This window comes from Lynx canadensis, chromosome D2, assembly GCF_007474595.2.
Source record: "Lynx canadensis isolate LIC74 chromosome D2, mLynCan4.pri.v2, whole genome shotgun sequence".
Lineage (NCBI taxonomy): Eukaryota > Metazoa > Chordata > Mammalia > Carnivora > Felidae > Lynx > Lynx canadensis.
In genome coordinates this window covers 53,752,021-53,771,146 of record NC_044313.2, presented here as the reverse complement: position 1 = coordinate 53,771,146, position 19,126 = coordinate 53,752,021, and the positions used below count along the sequence as shown (strand labels likewise).

Here is a 19,126-nt window from a genome sequence, read left to right as displayed (position 1 = left end):
TTCTCAAATAAAATCTTACCAGTAACTCTAAAATATAAAAGAGCTCAAAGAAAAAATGCTTTGTACAGCAAAGGAAACCATCTACAAACTGAAAAGGCAACCTACTGAATGGGAAAAAATATTTACAAAAACATATATCTGATAAAGGGTTAACATCCAAAATATATAAAGGACTCATGCAACTTGATAGGAAAAAACAAATGTGATTTAAAAATGGGCTGAGGACCTGAATAAACATTTTTCTAAAGAAGGTGTACAAATGGCCAACAGGTACATGAAAAGGCACTCAACATCACTAATCATCAGGAAATGCAAATCAAAATGAAAATGAGATATCACTTCACACCAGTCAGAATGGCTACCACCAAAAAGACAAGAGAGAATAAGCATTGGTAAGGATGTGGAGAGAAGGGAACCCTTGTGCACCGTTGGTGAGAATGTAAATTGGTGTAACCACTATGGAAAAAAGTATGGAGGTTCCTCAAAAAATTAAAAATAGAACTACCATATGATCCAACAATTCTACTTCTGGGTATATATGTAAAGAATATTGAAGAGATACCTGTATTCCCATATTCACTGCAGCATTACTCACAATAGCTAAGATATAGAAACAACCTAAGTGTCCCATCAATGGATGAATAAAGAAGATGTGCTATATTAATGCAATGGAATATTATTCAGAGAAATATATATGAGAAAGAAGGAAATCCTATTATTTGTGAAATGGATTGACCTTGAGGGTATTATGCTAATTGAATAAACCAGACAGAGAAAGACAAATACTGCATGGTATCACATATATGTGGAATCTAAAAAAAAAGTAAAGCTCATAGGAACAGAATAGATCAGTAGTTGCCAGGGAGTAGGAGGTGAGAGAAATAAGGAGAGGTTGGTAAAAGGGTAGATAGTTTCTGAATACAGTCTGAGGATCTAATGTAAAACATGGTGCCCATAGTTGATAACACTGTATTATATAATTGAAATCTGTTAAGAGAGTAGAACTTAAATGTTCTCACTGCTCCCCCAAAAAGATAAATATATGAGGTGATGGAATTGTCAATTAACTAGTTAGTGATAATCCCTTCACATGCACATATCTCAAATCACCATGAAAAAACAAATCACCATGATATACACTTTAAATATCTTTAGATTTTGTTTCTCAATTATATCTCAATAAAGATAAAAAAAAAAACTGTTTTGATTAAAATGGAGTCTGGAGGCTCAGAGATATATCTACTTCACCTTTGCCTTTCACTCTGCAGCAGGCTGCATGGAACACCATCTTGAAGCTGCTGACTTAGTGCAACTCTTTTAATTTATATATAGCATATATATATGAGGAAAATACAAACTAAAATGAATCTTGCATGTATAATATGCTAGGCTAGCACTTTAAATACATTTTCTTATTGGGGCGCCTAAGTGGCTCAGTCAGTTAAGTGTCCAACTTCAGCTCAGGTCATGATCTCACGGTTCATGAGTTCGAGCCCTGAGTTGAGCTCTGTGCTGACAGCTCAGAGGCTCCAGGCTCTTTCTCTCTCTCTCTTCTTTCTCTCTCAAAAATAAACATTCAGGGGCGCCTGGGTGGCACAGTCGGTTAAGCGTCCGACTTCAGCCAGGTCACGATCTCGCGGTCCGTGAGTTCGAGCCCCGCGTCAGGCTCTGGGCTGATGGCTCAGAGCCTGGAGCCTGCTTCCGATTCTGTGTCTCCCTCTCTCTCTGCGCCTCCCCCATTCATGCTCTGTCTCTCTCTGTCCCAAAAATAAATAAACGTTAAAAAATAAAATAAAATAAAATAAAATAAATAAACATTCAAAAATTTTTTACAAAAATCCTCAACAAGATATTAGCCAACCAGATCCAACAATACATTAAAAAAATTATTCACCATGACCAAGCGGGATTTATACCTGGGATGCAGGGCTGGTTCAATATCCACAAAACAATCAATGTGATTCATCACATCAATAAAAGAAAGGACAAGAACCATATGATCCTCTCAATAGATGCAGAGAAAGCATCTGACAAAATACAACATCCTTTCTTGATAAAAACCCTCAAGAAAGTAGGGATAGAAGGATCATACTTAAACATCATAAAAGCCATATACGAAAGACCCAACACTAATATGATATTCAATGGGGAAACACTGAGAGCTTTCCCCCTAAGGTCAGGAACAAGATAGGGATGTCTACTCTGGCCACTGTTATTCAACACAGTATTGGAAGTCTTAGCCTCAGCAATCAGACAACACAAAGAAATAAAAGGCATCCAAATCGGCCAGGAGGTGGTCAAACTTTCACTCTTCACAGATGACATGGTACCCTACATGGAAAACCCAAACGTTTCCACCAAAAAACTGCTAGAACTGATTCATGAATTCAGCAAAGTTGCAGGATATAAAATCAATGCACAGAAATTGGTTGCATTCCTACATACCAACAATGAAACAACAGAAAGAGAAATCAAGGAATCGATCCTATTTACAACTGCACCAAAAACCATAAAATACCTAGGAATAAATCTAACCAAAGAGGTGAAAAATCTATATACTGAAAACTATAGAAAGCTTATGAAAGAAATTGAAGAAGACACACAAAAAAAATGGCAAAATATTCCATGCTCCTGGATAGGAAGAACAAATATTGTTAAAATGTCAATACTACCCAAAGCAATCTACATATGCAATGCAATCCCTATCAAAATAACACCGGCATTCTTCACAGAGCTAAAATAAACAATCCTAAAATTTGTATGGAAGCAGAAAAGACCCCGAATAGCCAAAGCAATCTTGAGAAAGAAAACCAAAGCAGGAGGCAGCATAATCCCAGACTTTAAGCTGTATTACAAAGCTGTAATCATCAAGACAGTATGGTACCGGCACAAGAACAGACACTCAGATCGATGGAACAGAATAGAGAACTCAGAAATGGACCCAAAAACATGGCCAACTAATCTTTGACAAAGCAGGAAAGAATATTGAGTGGAATAAAGACAGTCTCTCCAGCAAGTGGTGCTGGGAAAACTGGACAGCGACATGCAGAAGAATGAACCTGGACCACTTTCTTACACCATACACAAAAATAAACTCAAAATGGATAAAAGACCTAAACGTAAGACAGGAAGCCATCAAAATCCCCGAGGAGAAAGCAGGCAAAAACCTCTTTGATCTTGGCTGCAGCAACTTCTTACTCAACATGTCTCTGGAGGCAAGGGAAACAAAAGCAAAAATTAACTACTGGGACCTCATCAACATAAAAAGCTTCTGCACAGCAAAGGGAACAATCAGCGAAACTAAAAGGCAACCAACAGAATGGGAGAAGATATTTACAAATGACATATCAGATAAAGTGTTAGTATCCAAAATCTATAAAGAACTTATCAAACTCAACACCCAAAACACAAATAATCCAGTGAAGAAATGGGCAAAAGACATGAATAGACACTTCTCCAAAGAAGACATCTAGATAGCCAACTGACACATGAAAAAAATGTTCAACATCACTCATCATCAGGGAAACACAAATCAAAACCACAATGAAATACCACTTCACACCTGTCAGAATGGCTAACATTAACAACTCAGGCAACAGCAGATGTTGGTGAGGATGTGGAAAAAGAGGATCTCTTTTGCACTGTTGGTGGGAATGCAAACTGGTGCAGCCACTCTGGAAAACAGCATGGAGGTTCCTCAAAAAATTAAAAATAGAACTACCTTATGACCCAGCAATTGCACCACTAGGTATATATCCAAGGGATACAGGTATGCTGTTTCAAATGTTTATAACAACACCATCAACAACAGCCAAAGTATGGAAAGAGCCCAAATGTCCACCGATGGGTGAATGGATAAAGATGTGGTATATATATATACAATGGAGTATTACTCAGCAATAAAAAGAATGAAATCTTGCCATTTGCAACTATGTGGATGGAACTAGAGGGTATTATGCTAAGTGAAATTAGTCAGAGAAAGACAAATATCATATGACTTCACTCATATGAGGACTTTAAGACACAGAACACATGAACATAAGGGAAGGGAAACAAAAATCATATAAAAAGAGGGAGGGGGACAAAACATAAGAGACTCTTAAAAATGGAGAACAAACAGAGGATAACTGGAGGGGTTGTGGGAGGGGGATGGGCTAAACGGGTAAGGGGAATTAAGGAATCTACTCCTGAAATCATTGTTGTACTATATGCTAACTAACTTGGATGTAAATTAAAAAAAAATTTTTTAAATACATTTTCTTATTTAGTCCTCTAATTACTATTATAAGTGATAATCCTGTTTTATAGAGGAGAAAACCAGAGCGCTGTGATATTCTATAACTTTTACAAGGTCATTGAGTTGGACAGCAAAAGCTTGAAATCAAGTCTTCTGATACTATTTTATGATCTTCCTACAATAAACTAACGAGGAAATATGCACAGAAATTATCTATATAATGAGCATACTATTTTATGATGGCAAGGTAACCTGTTTTGTTTTTTTTTAATGTTTACTTATTTTTTTCAACGTTTATTTATTTTTGGGACAGAGAGAGACAGAGCATGAACGGGGGAGGGGCAGAGAGAGAGGGAGACACAGAATCGGAAACAGGCTCCAGGCTCTGAGCCATCAGCCCAGAGCCCGACGGGGGGCTCGAACTCACGGACCGCGAGATCGTGACCTGGCTGAAGTCGGATGCTTAACCGACTGCGCCACCCAGGCGCCCCTAATGTTTACTTATTTTTGAGAGAGAGACAGAGTGTGAGCGGGGGAGGGGCAGAGAGCAAGGAAGACAAAGAATCTGAAGCAGGCTCCAGGCTCTAAGCTGTCAGCACAGAACACGACGTGGAGCTCAAGCTCACAAATCACGAGGTCATGACCTGAGCTGAAGTCAGACGTTTAACGGACTGAGCCACCCAGGCACCCCAATATGACCTATTACATAAATTAATGGAAACCTGAATCCTGTCTGAGCTATTTAAAAAAATTTTTTTAATATTTATTTTTGAGAGAGAAAGAGCACGAGTGAGGGAGGGGCAGAAAAAGAGGGAGACACAGAATCCAAAGCAGGCTCAGCCCAACACAGGGCTGGAACTCACGAACCGCTAGATCATGACCTGAGCCAAAGTTGGAGGCTTAACCAACTAAGTCACCCATGCTTCCCTGACCTATTGAGAATGGAGCAAATCAAGTTATAGAATGGACTTACATTTATTTAATAAAGATCTGCATACCTTGCTAAATCATGTGGGTGACAGGAAATCATCCCTACTCCGTATTATGAAAATATTATTAGGAGAGAGAAAAGAAATACACAAATAATCATAACAAGTTACAAAATATAAAATCATATAGGAATACCAATGCTATGTAGAGTCACAGGAGATGATTACATTAACTACAAGAAAATTAAAAAGGAAAAGAGGTAATGGACGTAGTTGAGTTAGGACTTAAAGAATGGGTAAGATTTTGACAAGGAAGATAGGGTAGAGAAACTTCAGGCAAGAAGGGAAACGAACATTTGTATAGAGGCAGAGAATTGAGGAACATGTTCACAAAGCAAATGGTGTTCAGTGTGGCTTAAGTGGGGCAGACAGGGCTGAACAGATGGACTGAAATGAGAGCACAGTGAGCCTCAAATGGCTAAGTTTGGACTCAATGAAATAAGCAGTAGGTGATCACTGACGGCTTCTTTTTTATTTTTAATTTTTGTTTTAAGAGATTTAAATAGTGCAGACAAGTCTAAAAGATGACAAAAAAAAAAAGATGATATAGCATATCTTTACCCACCTAGAATTATAATATTGTTATACTTCTAATCTAAAGGTATGATTATACTTTGACACTTAACATAAAAAATTAAACAAGTAACATATACATTTCCTTAAAAATTATACATAAAGCTAATATTTTTCCTTTGATGACCAACACTATCAGTTCCAATCCATCTTGTTGCTACCCAGAAATGATTGCTCTCACAAATACCCTTCTGGTCCACTGAGTGTGTATATGTGTGAATGTCTGTGTGTGTGCGCACACACATGTGTACGTATCTATGTTGTAACTGCTGTTTGTTCTCTTTCCCTGGAATTTTATCCCCCCAAATACCAGTATGCCTCATTCCCTCACTTCACTTATGTGTCTTCTCAAACTAAACCTCCTTGGAAAGTCCTCCTCGGCCAAACTATCTAGAAGAGCAGCCTAGACCTCTCTGTCCCCACACGCTGTTTTTTTTTCTTTAAAGCACTGATCACCATCTAACAGCCTATAGTGATTTATTATCTTTCTCCTACATTAGCACGCAAACTCCATAAGGGCAGGGAGACTTTGGATTTGCTTGCTGTATCCCTAGTGCCTGGAAATAATAAATATTGGTTGAATGAATTAATATATACATGTCTATAAGTAATATATAGTATTTTATGTATTAAAACTTTTTATATGTAATAGAATCCATACTGTACACATTTACAATATCCTTTTTTCATTCAACATCATGTTTACAAGACGTATTTATTTAGATCAGTGGTTTTTAACTGGGGACAATTTTGCCCCCAGAGGACATTTGCAATGTCTGATGATATTTTTGGTTGTCACAATTGGGGGCAGGGTGGACAGCTACTGGCATTTACTAGGTAGAAGCCAGAGATGCTGCTAAACATCCTATAATGCACACAACAGTCTCCCATAACAAGGAATTATCTTGTACAAAATGTCAACAATGCCAAGGTTTAGAAACCTTGGATTGGTTTACATATATTTAGCTAATCTCTGGTTACGTAATGGATAGTAGTCTATCCTACAAACACACCGCAATCCATTTATCTACTATTGATGGATACTTACACTGTTCAATTTTTCACTATTACAATCTCTAATAAATTTTAGGAGAGGGGGTAATATGATTAAAGATATATTTCAAGCATATTCTCTGGCTCTAATGGTTGCATTGGAAGTGGAGAGTCACTAGAGGTTGGGAAGCAAGTTTAGGTATCGTTATAGTTCAAGAAATAAGTGTTAAAATATATATATACATATTAGAGTAGGTAGGCAGCAAAAGAGAAAAATGTAAGACACAAGATAACAATAAAAAGGATTTAGGGGGCAGCCTGGGTGGCTCAGTGAGTTAAGCATCTGACTCTTGATTTTGGCTCAGGTCATTATCTCATGTTTCATGCGATGGAGCCCCATGTCAGGCTCTGCATTGACACGGGGCCTGCTTGGGATTCTCTCTCTCCCCCTCTCTCTACCCCTCCCCTGCTAATGCACATGCACTCTCTTTCCTTCTCTCTCAAAATAAATTAAAAAAAAAAAAAAAAAGATCTAGGGACTGGATCAAACGAGAGCCAGGAGGTCTAGGTGATAAGAAGGATGGTAGTCTATTAAAAAAGAGGGTGGAAAAAGTCTCTGACATTAATCTAAGTATTAAAAAAAAAAACCAAAAAACTGGGAATTCAAGAACAGGTCTGGAGGGAGATGTGAGTTTGGTTTTAAATTGTTTAGAAGTTATCCTGGTTTGGGGAACAGGAGTCTCTTCTGCAGCACTATTTACAATGTTGGACATTTAAGCTACTTATAATTCTTTCTCCAATAGTAAAGGTGTGTTGAGTAAGTCATGGTACATCCATTTGCTGAAATGTTGTGCAGCTCTTTAAAATTACACTTATAGAGGCGCCTGGGTGGCTCAATCGGTTAAGCGTCTAACTTCACCTCAGGTCACTATCTCATAATTTGTGGGTTCGAGCCCTGTGTCGGACTCTGCACTGACAGCAGGGAGCCTGCTTGGGATTCTCTCTCTCCCTCCCTCTCTGCCTATCCCCCACTCATGTTCTCTCCCTCAAAATAAATATGTAAACTTTAAGAAAAAATAAAATAAAATTACACTTATAAATACTTTTTAATGTCATTGGAAAATGTAAGATGGTAATAAGTAAAATTATGGGCAGGATACAAAATTTTTATATAGTACAATTTAAAAAAAAATCAACTAGATGGATACGGGGAAAAAAAATCCTGGAATGCAGTAGATCAAAATGATAATAGTAGTTGACTCTCTGATATATATTTTTTCCTTATTACATCTTTATTTGCTATAATGAGTGAATACATTACTTTTGTAACAACAACAAACTTCATTATCTATCTATTTAATATTTGTTTATTTTGAAAGAGAAAGAGATAGCACGTGCAAGCAGGGGAGGGGCAGAGACAGAGGGCCAGAGAATCCCAAGCTGTCTCTTCACTGTCAGTGCAGAGCCCGATGCAGGGCTCAAACTCACAAAACTTGAGATCATGACCTGAGCCAAAATCAAGAGCCAGATGCTTAACTGACTGAGCCCCCAGGTGCCCTAACAAACTTCCATTATTTAAAAATAACTACCTAACCACCAATCTATCTTATTTTGTGTGAGGTGCCCTGATTCTCCTACACATGAGTCTAATTTTCTAACATCTCTTTAACCCAAGTCTGTAAGGTGACATGTCTTCACAGACAGAGTGGCCCACGGAGGTGGATGGGAATCATCTGGGGCAGATTCTCCTAAACATGAGGCCACCTCTTTTCCTCTTCTGACTCTCGAGCAAGTTTTCTGAAATGATTCCCTAAGAAGGCATCCTCTTTTTACCATCAATTACTGCCATAAAACTGATGGGAGCAGGACAACGACACAGGCAGACACTTCTGAAAGAGTAAAGACTGCTGTAAAGTCATTATTATCTCACAAACACTGAGGTTAGAGTTCTCTCAGCATCAACTTTGCTTCACCAGTCCTCAAAGAACATTCTATTACACAAATAAGTGATGTTTGAGATGTAAGCAAAATGAATGAAGTTCAAAACCAATTAAGTTTCCTCCAGGGAAAAAAGAAAAAAAAGTCCAACAAATGAAAAACACATACAACTTGGGACGTTTTAACCATGATATATACAAAAGCCATTGCTTTTATATTATTTAATAGCTTTGAGTATCTCAAATTCAATTTTACAAACATAAATTGAGTTTTTTCCAATACTCAAAATCTGACCTTTGATTCCTGAGCTCAATAAGACCAAAGTTTTCTGCTTGAGCTCTATTTTCCTTGGTGCTGCACTGACTAGGAAGTGACTTCAGGTGACAACTCAGATAATGAGGACCTCATCTATTGTGATTTTCTTCTTTCAAAGGGTTCTATTTCCTTCAATTTTGGCCCAATTTTGTTGTTCTACTGTGTCTTCAAATAACTGTTTCTTAAATTCCATCCAGGGTTTATAATTACACTTGGCAGGGGGTTAGTTGGATATGTTACTCCACCATTATGAGAACTTGACTTTATAAAATTTTAAAAGTGTGCCATTTCCTGCCAACCCTGTGTTCATTTCTTTCTTTTTCTAGGCAATGTATGGCAGGTTAGAATGAGATGTGATTTGAAAGCTGACTGCCTGCTTTATCCTATGTTTCAGCCTCTCCTAAATGTAGCTAAACACAGTCAAGGGCTCCTACAGGAATTAAGCACATGCTCGATATCAGACTGCCTGAGTTCAAATCCTAGATCTGTCACTAATTAGCTGTGTGAACTTTGGCAAACTACTTAATCTCTCTTGGCCTCAGCTGTATCTAGGGAATGATAATAATCATACTTATTTCACAGGACTATAAGAGAGATCAAACAAATTTTTAAGTACCAATACACTTTGTAAGTACCAATAAACATTAGCCGTTAGGTGATGATGATGATGACGGGTGCCAGATCCAGTGATCTTCTGTAGCAACACCTCCTCTCTCCCAGTTCATCCCCTTCAGCAGTCATGATCCTTGCCGTTAACTCTTTAAATACAGCAATTCCAATTTCCTGCAACTATCTCAGGAGTGAGCAACTCCTTAACATCTGGCAGGTTACCACTCTTGCTGCCATGGTTAGGTAGTGATAAACTCACCTTTCTGGCCGGTTTACTGAGAGTTGGAAGTAGTTCTTTGCCATTTCTAGCCTTGCCTGGTACTGAGCAGAACCTTCTATCAGACCCTGAAAGAAAAAAATCATAACATTATTTACATGGTATCACTGAAATTACCCACTCACCAGCAATTTTCAGGGAGGCAGTGTATGATATGTTGTTCAGGAATCACGAGGCCTGAGTCCTAGTCCCTGTTTTGTCATTAATGTACCTGTTTGGGCTCCATTTTCTCCAAACAAGGGGACTAGGCTCTATGTAGTGGTTCCTAATCCTTTTCACCATTAAAGACCTCTTTCCAATTTGGAAGATTTTCTACCATTTTCTAGTACTTTATTGGTTATTAAGAAACAATTGATTTGTAATTAATTTATAAAACAAAGTACAAATAGAACCAAAAAATAGCATAATCTCATTTTCACTGCCATTTCTGCTTTTCACATGCATGTTTATTTTGGCATTTGTACTTAATATTTTACACTCTTTCAAAAATATACTATGATATCATAAGCACTTTTCTATATTGCTACAGTCTTTATATGATATTTAAAAAAATTTTTAATTCCAGTATAATTAACATACAGTATTATATTAGTTTCAGGTATATAACATAATAATTCTATACATTACTCAGTGCTCATCACAAGAATTGTATTCTTAATCCTCTTCACCTACTTCACCCATCCTCCCACCTGCCCTCTGATATCCATAGCTAAGAGTTTGGTTTTTTGTTTGTTTAGTTTGTTTGTTGAATTCCACATGTGAGTGAAAGCATATGGTATTTGTCTTTCTCTGACTGACTTATTTCACTTGGCATTCTACCCTCTAGAACCATCCATTTTGTTGCAAATGGCAAGATTTCATTCTTTTTACGGCTGAGTAATGTTCCATTGCATATGTGTGCGTGTGCGTGTGTATACACATACCATACCTTCTTTATCTATTTATCTAGTGATGGACACTTGGGTTGGTTCCCTTGGCTATAAATAATCTTGGCTATAAATAATGCTGCAAAAAACAAAGCAATACATGTATCCCTTTGAATTCGTGTTTTCATTTTTGGGGGGTAAATACCAGTAGTGAAATTACTGGATCATATGATAATTCTATTTTTAATTTCTTGAGAAACCTCCATACAGTTTTCCACAGTGGCTGTACCAGTTTGCATTCTCATCCATGGTGCGTGAGGGTTCCTTTTCTCCACATCCACACCAACACCTGTTGTTTCTTGTGTTTTAGATTTTAGCCATTCTGATTTAGCCTCACCATCTCTGAGGGTTAGTGATGTTGAGCATCTTTTCATTTATTTGTTGGCCATCTGTATGTCTTTGGAGAAATGTCTGTTCATATACCATCATATTCTTAATGGACTTTTCTACTTCTTGGATGTTTCCTTAAAATAGGTTATTCAGGGGCGCCTGGGTGGCGCAGTCGGTTAAGCGTCCGACTTCAGCCAGGTCACGATCTCCCGGTCCGTGAGTTCGAGCCCCGAGTCAGGCTCTGGGCTGATGGCTCGGAGCCTGGAGCCTGTTTCCGATTCTGTGTCTCCCTCTCTCTCTGCCCCTCCCCCGTTCATGCTCTGTCTCTCTCTGTCCCAAAAAAAATAAAATAAACGTTGAAAAAAAAAAATAAAAAAAAAATAGGTTATTCAAAGTAAAGGTTCTGAGTTTGAACCTTTCTATAGCTCCTGGAACACACTAGCAAATTACTTTCCAGTTAAAGTTCTATCAATATGCAATGTTACCAGCAATGTATAGGGAGTATTAATTTGTACTTTCAATAGCATTAAGCCTCATTCAGATCCTTTTTCACATATGTGAAAAACTATTATTCTGTTGATACATATATCTTTACTACTTGTGAGAGTAAATATTTTACAAGAAATTTATTAGTTGTCTTTTTGTAATTTTTTTAATCCGTGTCTTTGCTCATTTTCTATTTGGTGTCTTCATATTTGCCTTATGATTTGCATAAATTGCTCTTCAGATACAAATGATAACTATCACAATTTTATATAAACATTATTAACTTTTCTAAAATATTGGAAACAGTTCATAGTCACTCCCTCATTAACACTGAACTAGAATGGTCCCTTTTAACTCTAGCTTCTCTAATAATGTTATACATTAAATATGGACCATAGATCTCTAATTCACTAGCTTGATTTCCCCTGGACTGTACAGTTTTACAAATGCATTGCAAGTCCTACCTTAAAGTAATCATTCTTTTTCAGACTTTCAAGGAAGCCAGCCCAGAGTGGTGAGGTAGTCATGACGGATTTCTTGGAGTCAGAAAAATGTGGGCTACATTTGGAGCATAAGATTTCAAATCCATGAGCCTAGATAGAATAGACAGAATTTTCATCATTAAGTTATTTTCTTTCCATTTAGTCACACTTAAGAACTAGGTCATTTGACATATGGACATTTATAACACTTTGAATTTTATGAAAAATGTGATTATTTCTAATTTTTCCATTTAAAAAAAAAGTTTATTTGTTTATTTATTTATTTTGAGAGAGAGAGAGAGAGATAACGAGCAGGGAGGGGCAGAGAGGGAGAGAGAGGGAATCCTAAGCAGTGGGGCTCAAACTCATGAACTGTGAGATCATGACTTGAGCCAAAATCAAGAGTCAGATGCATAACTGATTGAGCCACCCAGGTGCCCCTCCAATTTTTCAATTTCTATATAGAGATTATTAAAAATTATAAAGGGAAAGCAAATAATGCAAAACAAAGATTCTTATTCTCTTCAAAGAGATTTCTTGCTGATCACAAAACCAGAAATTTAAACTTATTTGTTGTTTGCTTAAAAAAAGGCTTAGAAAAGGCTTCTCATCTAACAGAAAATATAAATGAATTCACCATAGTCTTAGATACAGTAAAGGGAAGGAATCATATCATTTTAAGGGTGCTTTGATTAAAAAATATAATGAATGCACATAAAATAAATTAGATAGGGAGTTTTCCTGATCACTCTAGAGGAAACTATAGTTACCAATTTCTTGCGTATCTTTTCAGAAGTAACGTATGCACTCAAGCAGATGTGTATCTGTGTATGTATATCCTATTCCATCACTAAATGGTAGCATACACACTGTCCTAAACCTTGCTTTTTCACTAAGTCATATGCCTTGGAGATCATTTTATATGATCACACAAATTTATCCAATTCACTTCATAGGCAGGTTGTAATTTATCTAACTATTCCCCTACTAATAGATATTTGGTAATTTCCAATCTTTTGCTACCAGAAATAATACTGTCATGAGTATCATCAGATCTATGTACACATGTAAAATACATGGAGGATAAATGTTTAGAAGTGAAAATGCCGAGCAGAAGAGTTGTGTACTTTATAAATTGATGGATATTGACAAACTGTTCTAAGAGACTGAATCAATTTATATTCCCATCAGTGATGTTTGAGAGTATCTCAAATATGTATTTCCACCAATCCAGTATATACTATCAAACTTTTTGATACTTGCCAAATGTAAAAAACACTATTTTGTAGCTTTAAGTTGCAGTTCTTTTATTATGAGCAAGGGCCAACATTTTTATGTTTAAATTAAAAATCATCTATTTCCTTTTCTGTGGACTGTCAGTTCAGGGTTTCTGAACATTTTTAATTAATTAATTAGCATTTCTTTTCATACCGACTTGTAGGAACTCTCTATATGTTATAGAAATTAGCTCTTTTTTAAACTGCAAATATAATGCTTTCTTCAGGTTTACTATCTCTGACATTAGCTATGGGATTTTTCTTTCCAACACAGAAATGCTTAATTTTTAATAAAGTTACCAGTCTTTTTTTTTTTTTTCTCCGTTTTTATTTATTTTTGGGACAGAAAGAGACAGAGCATGAACGGGGGAGGGGCAGAGAGAGAGGGAGACACAGAATCGGAAACAGGCTCCAGGCTCCGAGCCATCAGCCCAGAGCCTGACGCGGGGCTCGAACTCACGGACCGCGAGATCGTGACCTGGCTGAAGTCGGACGCTTAACCGACTGCGCCACCCAGGCGCCCCCAGTCTTTTTTTTTTTTTATAGCTTCTGATTTCAAATCCTGTTTAAAAAGGCCTTTTCTACTCAAATTATCAAAAATTCTTCTGTGTTTTCAGATATTATGGTTTCAATGTTCTCATTTAAATATTTCATCCACCTGGAATTTATTTTGGTATAGGTGTGAGGGAATGAACTTTAACTTTTTGGACAGCTTCTCAGTTGTTCTATTATCATTTCCTGAATAACACATTTTCCTTCTTGTTTGAGAGCCACATTCTCATGTAAATAAGGTATATTTCTAGACTTTCTATGCTGTGCCATTATTTATTAAGAGCCCTTTTACCTAAAGGAAGAATATAAAATTTTATGGTTCATTACCAACTTCATGCCCAATTCATGGGCTCGGTATTGGGGATGAGATGGAGGAGGCATCCTGTATCCACTCCGCCGGTCTGGCACAAACCTTTGTTGCACCAACTGTGCATACAGACATTTAGTGAAAGTGACCTGGACATTGGGACACAAAATACATTGAGTCTTCCTGAAAGTAAAAATTCAACATCATTTCACAGTTCCACTTATGAGCTTCATATTCATATGAAATGCAAAGAAGATCCAACCTATTTACTGCCTACATTTTTTAGTAACAGCTTTATTGGGATACAATAATTCACATACCATAAAATTAACTGCATGATTTGTTTTTAGTTATCACTAACGGAATTCTTATCAGTTACATTATATGGCAGTTTGGGTGGGTTGTTAGATAAAGAATAATTCTTAATTCTCTGGAAGAAATGAAATGTTTTATTCTTAAGAAGAAAACAAAATAGGGAAAATGTGGCCAGAAAATACCTAGGAAACATTTAGATACAAACTAGGGAGTGAAATCTCTTGAAATCTTCCTCCACTAGAATGGGAGAAAAGAAAAAAAAGTGTATTAACTTGAGATGAGGAAGCAGAATATTCCCAGTTTTTTCTAGTGCACAATTAAAATGATGTTCAACTCTCTTGCTAGTGAGGAACCAAATAACCAGGAGAGCTATCTTACCGATGCCATTATTCGTGTTTCAGGCAAGAAAGTCTTGAAAATACGACAGGCTCGCAGGTCAATAGGGTCCCGTAGGTAAAATGCTTGGACTCCTGCAGCCACCAATCTGGGGCGCTGCTTTAACACCGCTACAATACCAGCTGGAAGGAAGCAGTGTGCTCGATGAAGGGAGGCTTGAATTTTTTCTGGGTATCTGTGACAGGTAACATAATTATTTTTATTTTATAATATGTAAATATCTAGCGTTCTTATAGCATTTAGTTCCCCTTGTCTTGGTTCATCAAGAGATGTTGAATGACAAGGAAAGTGAAGATAAAGCTACCATATACACTAAAACTGCAGAAAAGAAGAGAGAGAAAGAGAAAAGGTAGGAAGAAATGGAAAATAAAGAAAAGGGACTAATGTAGATCAATAAAAACAAAATGAAAACTCTACTATTTTTTGGAACAAGAATAAAATCAGAGTTTATTCTTTTAAAACAATGGTACAAAGTATGCTGAAACAAAGTTAAGAGAGATTTTTATACTGTTAAAACTTGAATGGTAGTAAACATTGCCTAGGTACTCAAATGTGAAAGGTTGAACTAATCTGTTTTTAGGTAAAGACTGTCTTTTCGGCATAGAGCCTAAAGTGTTCCACACAGACCAAAGAATACTATACAGAGTCCCACAAAGCACACTATGCTCCCTTAGGTTTTCATTCCTAAAGGTCTCAAAAAATATTGAAGTAGGATCCACGTCCAGTGTAGAGACCAACGAGGGGCTTAAACTTACGACCCTGCGATCAAGACCTGAGTTGAAATCAGAGTTGGATGCTTAACCAACTGGGCCACCCAGGCGCCCCAAGGTCTCAAAATTTTTACCTATGGATATAGATAGAACTTAGCCACAATATCTAAGTAAATAAATGCAAAAGTATTGGGACTGCAGTATAACATCTATGATTGGGAATTAAAAGATACATCTGTTCCTTAATTTTAAAACATGTAAATTTAATCTGTTGTTAGTCACTTTCATGAAGGATGAAGACAGAATGAAAATGAGCATTAATCTAGGTGAAAGAAATTCTACATTCAGTGGAAGACTTGAACCGCATTAAATCAAAAGGCTCTTTGACTAGCACTGAAAATATTTTTCTTACCCTCTAATGCGCCTATTCACAGCAGCTTGTATAGAATCTGAAGCCAAAATTTTTTCTGGGTGTGTTGAGATTATATTCAAAGCTTGTGGGATTGTAGGGGGTGTGGAGGGTAACCAGGATACTGCTCCAGGTTTCCTTGGTGCAGGAATAATGCACAGCTCTCCCTGGTGGAAAAATACCTGCAAAATGATACATTTTAATTTTCATTCTGGGCACTGACAAACTCTAGGTACTAGTAACATGATTTCATCTCTGTAAATTTTCCAAACTTGGATACACTTACTCTATTGGCACTATTATCAGGATCCAACCATTTAGGGAGAAAGTCAGCAGCTTCTATTAACAAGAATTCACCATCATTGTCTTCAATCCTTTTGCAAAAGAAATTCCAATTATGCATTCAAAAAGCACATATATGCTACGAATCAAAACACATTTATTCTAATATGCTCTCTTTCATTTTAGTTAATGTATGAGTACATGCTATGTACAGATTGTTATGATAAAGCAAAATATTTGAGACACCATGAATCTCTCAGGGAGATTGTAAGATTGAAAGAGGAGTTGGAGGGAGATGATAAGGAGAACAAATTAAGTACATAAGTAAATAATAACAGACACAAATATGAAAAACATACAATTAGGTGTCAAAAGAAGAAAAAACCCACATAGAGCCAAGATAAGGAAAGCCTTTATGGAAGAGTTACTTAGACCCTGAAAGATAATTTTGTTTTGCCTCATGTGTATTATTTTTTAAATTTAAATTTTTGAATAGGTAAGACAGTCACATGGCTAAACTTTTAAAAAGTACATAAAAAGTTCTGCAATGAAACAGTTTCCTTCCTACTTTTGTCCTTATATGCCCCATTCCTATCCTCCAACCATTGTTATTTTTTGTTTATCCTTCTAGGTTCACTTAAGCATAATCTAGTTAATAGGAATATAAACTCTTATTTTCTCCTCTTGTCACATAAAAGGTAGCGTATTTTATATACTGTTCTAGATTTTTTCACTTTTTATGGGTGGAGATATACGGAGAAAAGTTGAGATGTTCTTGGGAGAGGGATTAGCAATGACAAAATCATGGAGGTGTCTATTTAAGGTAGATATTTGGAGAATGGCACTAGTAAAGAACAAGACTAGAAAAGCACAGTTACATCATTTTGGGAAGAGCTTTAAATGTCGGCAGAGTCAATGAGAATGAGCTTGGTTTTATTCTATTCTATTCTTTTTTTTTTTTTTTAAGGAATGAACGGTTTTAAAGCAGTGTAGAAAAATGCTTAGAGCTCTACCTTAGGAAGATTAATCTGGCAGAGACATAGAGGAAGTTCTTTCTTTTTCTAATTAAAAACAAGGGGCACCTGAGTGGTTCAGTTGGTTGAGTGTCCGACTTCAGCTCAGGTCATGATCTCACAGTTGGTGAGTTTGAGCCCTGTGTCGGGCTCTGTGCTGACAGCTCAGAGCCTGGAGCCTGCTTCAGATTCTGTGTCTGCCTCTCTCTCTGTGACTCCCCTGCTCACGCTCTCTTTCTCTATCTCAAAAATAAACAAACTTAAAAAAAAAAATTTAAAAACCAAATCCCCAACAAGACAGTAGATGCCTATTAGTCAAAGAGCTTTATAGGCCTGGTGTGTAGGTATGCACCATCATTATATAAAGATCAGAATCCATACACAAAAGGCATTGCCCTCCCCTATTACCATTGTAAAGATAGAAACAACTATCTTGGAGTTTGTTCATATAAAATTCTATCATTTATGAAGAAATTACTGACAATTATTTTTAGGTGTGATAACAGTAGTGTCTAAAATAAGAGTTCTTATCTATTCTATTTACATCTTAAAAGTATTTAAAGATAAAATGGCATAGTATTGGAGATTGCTTTAAAATAATCTTGTTATGTAAAAGGAGTAGGGGAAAGGAGGAGGGGAAAGCTATGGGTAAAGAAGGACCATGAATTGGTAATTATTGGAGCTGAGTGAGGAGTACACGTGGGTTCATTCTCTCTACTCTCATGTTTGAAATTCTGACATAATAATACATTTTCAGAGTTGTTTTTCTTTTTGTTCAGCTGGGGAAGAGGTTGGGGGAATGGATTAGAATTTGGGGGCTAACAGGAAAACTAGAATAACATGCGGCAAATGGGTGAAACGCCCTCTGCTGACACAACTTGGTAATTACAGAGAACTATCAGTTTCCATTTTAAACAGTGTTACCTACTTTGCTTTCAATACTGTTCACTAATTTTTCTTTAAATTTTTCTGTATGTGATTTCTCAACATATATGCAGAGAGAGAGAAAGAGAGAGAGAGAGGGTACGCGCTATGGTAAAATAAAGGAAGACATAGTAAAGAAATCTGTAATGTATATGTATTATGTATATGTATATGTACATATGAATGGAATTTTTTCTATGATTTTGTTTTTAAAGAGCAGTACACCCTTTGGTATTGTTTGGACTTTGTTTACCATCTGTATTTGGTCTTTCACAATGAGAATAATTTTTAAAAAGCTAAAATAGGCTGATTTCGTTTAAAAATTTAGAAGTTAAATTCTCCAATGTACTTTAATTTTTCCTCAAGAAAAGGAAGTCACAAGAAAAAAGGAAGAAAACACACAAGTCACTTTCAAAATCTATGTCTCAAATTTGTTCAATCTCTACCAGACTACCAAAAAATTTTTACTAAATGGATAAAAATGTGGTCAGTCTCAACAAGAGAATTCCTTTAGATTATTAAAATAACTAATACCTTGCTACTAACTCTGGAAATTCCTTTGTAATTTGCTTTACTACATAAACAATAAACCATTCATCCTCAATGTTATCCCCAAACTTTGTCATGCCAAACATATGAGCAGGAACATCTCCTAAAAACAAGAGAAAAGCAGTCATATAACCAAATAAACTTGTCTGTGCACATAAACATACAAGTAATCATTCAGTTAAACGAACATTCATTGACTGACTATACTGTAGGTACCACAGCTGGGAGCTGGGGTTG

General features: G+C 36.5%; 1 protein-coding gene across 4 annotated transcripts in view; it reads right to left on the bottom strand.

The window, feature by feature from the left end:
- Window positions 1–19,126, bottom strand: part of ECD (ecdysoneless cell cycle regulator) — a 32,972-nt gene that overhangs the window by 9,144 nt on the left and 4,702 nt on the right. For all 4 annotated transcript variants that reach the window (XM_030335269.1, XM_030335268.1, XM_030335270.1 and 1 more), the window contains exons 3-9: window positions 18,875–18,992; window positions 16,408–16,495; window positions 16,125–16,303; window positions 14,985–15,177; window positions 14,312–14,440; window positions 12,138–12,266; window positions 9,914–9,999 (exon numbers count right to left, since the gene is read on the bottom strand). In XM_030335269.1, coding sequence (XP_030191129.1) covers window positions 9,914–9,999; window positions 12,138–12,266; window positions 14,312–14,440; window positions 14,985–15,177; window positions 16,125–16,303; window positions 16,408–16,495; window positions 18,875–18,992 — 922 coding nt within the window. The remainder of the gene's footprint in view (window positions 1–9,913; window positions 10,000–12,137; window positions 12,267–14,311; window positions 14,441–14,984; window positions 15,178–16,124; window positions 16,304–16,407; window positions 16,496–18,874; window positions 18,993–19,126) is intronic.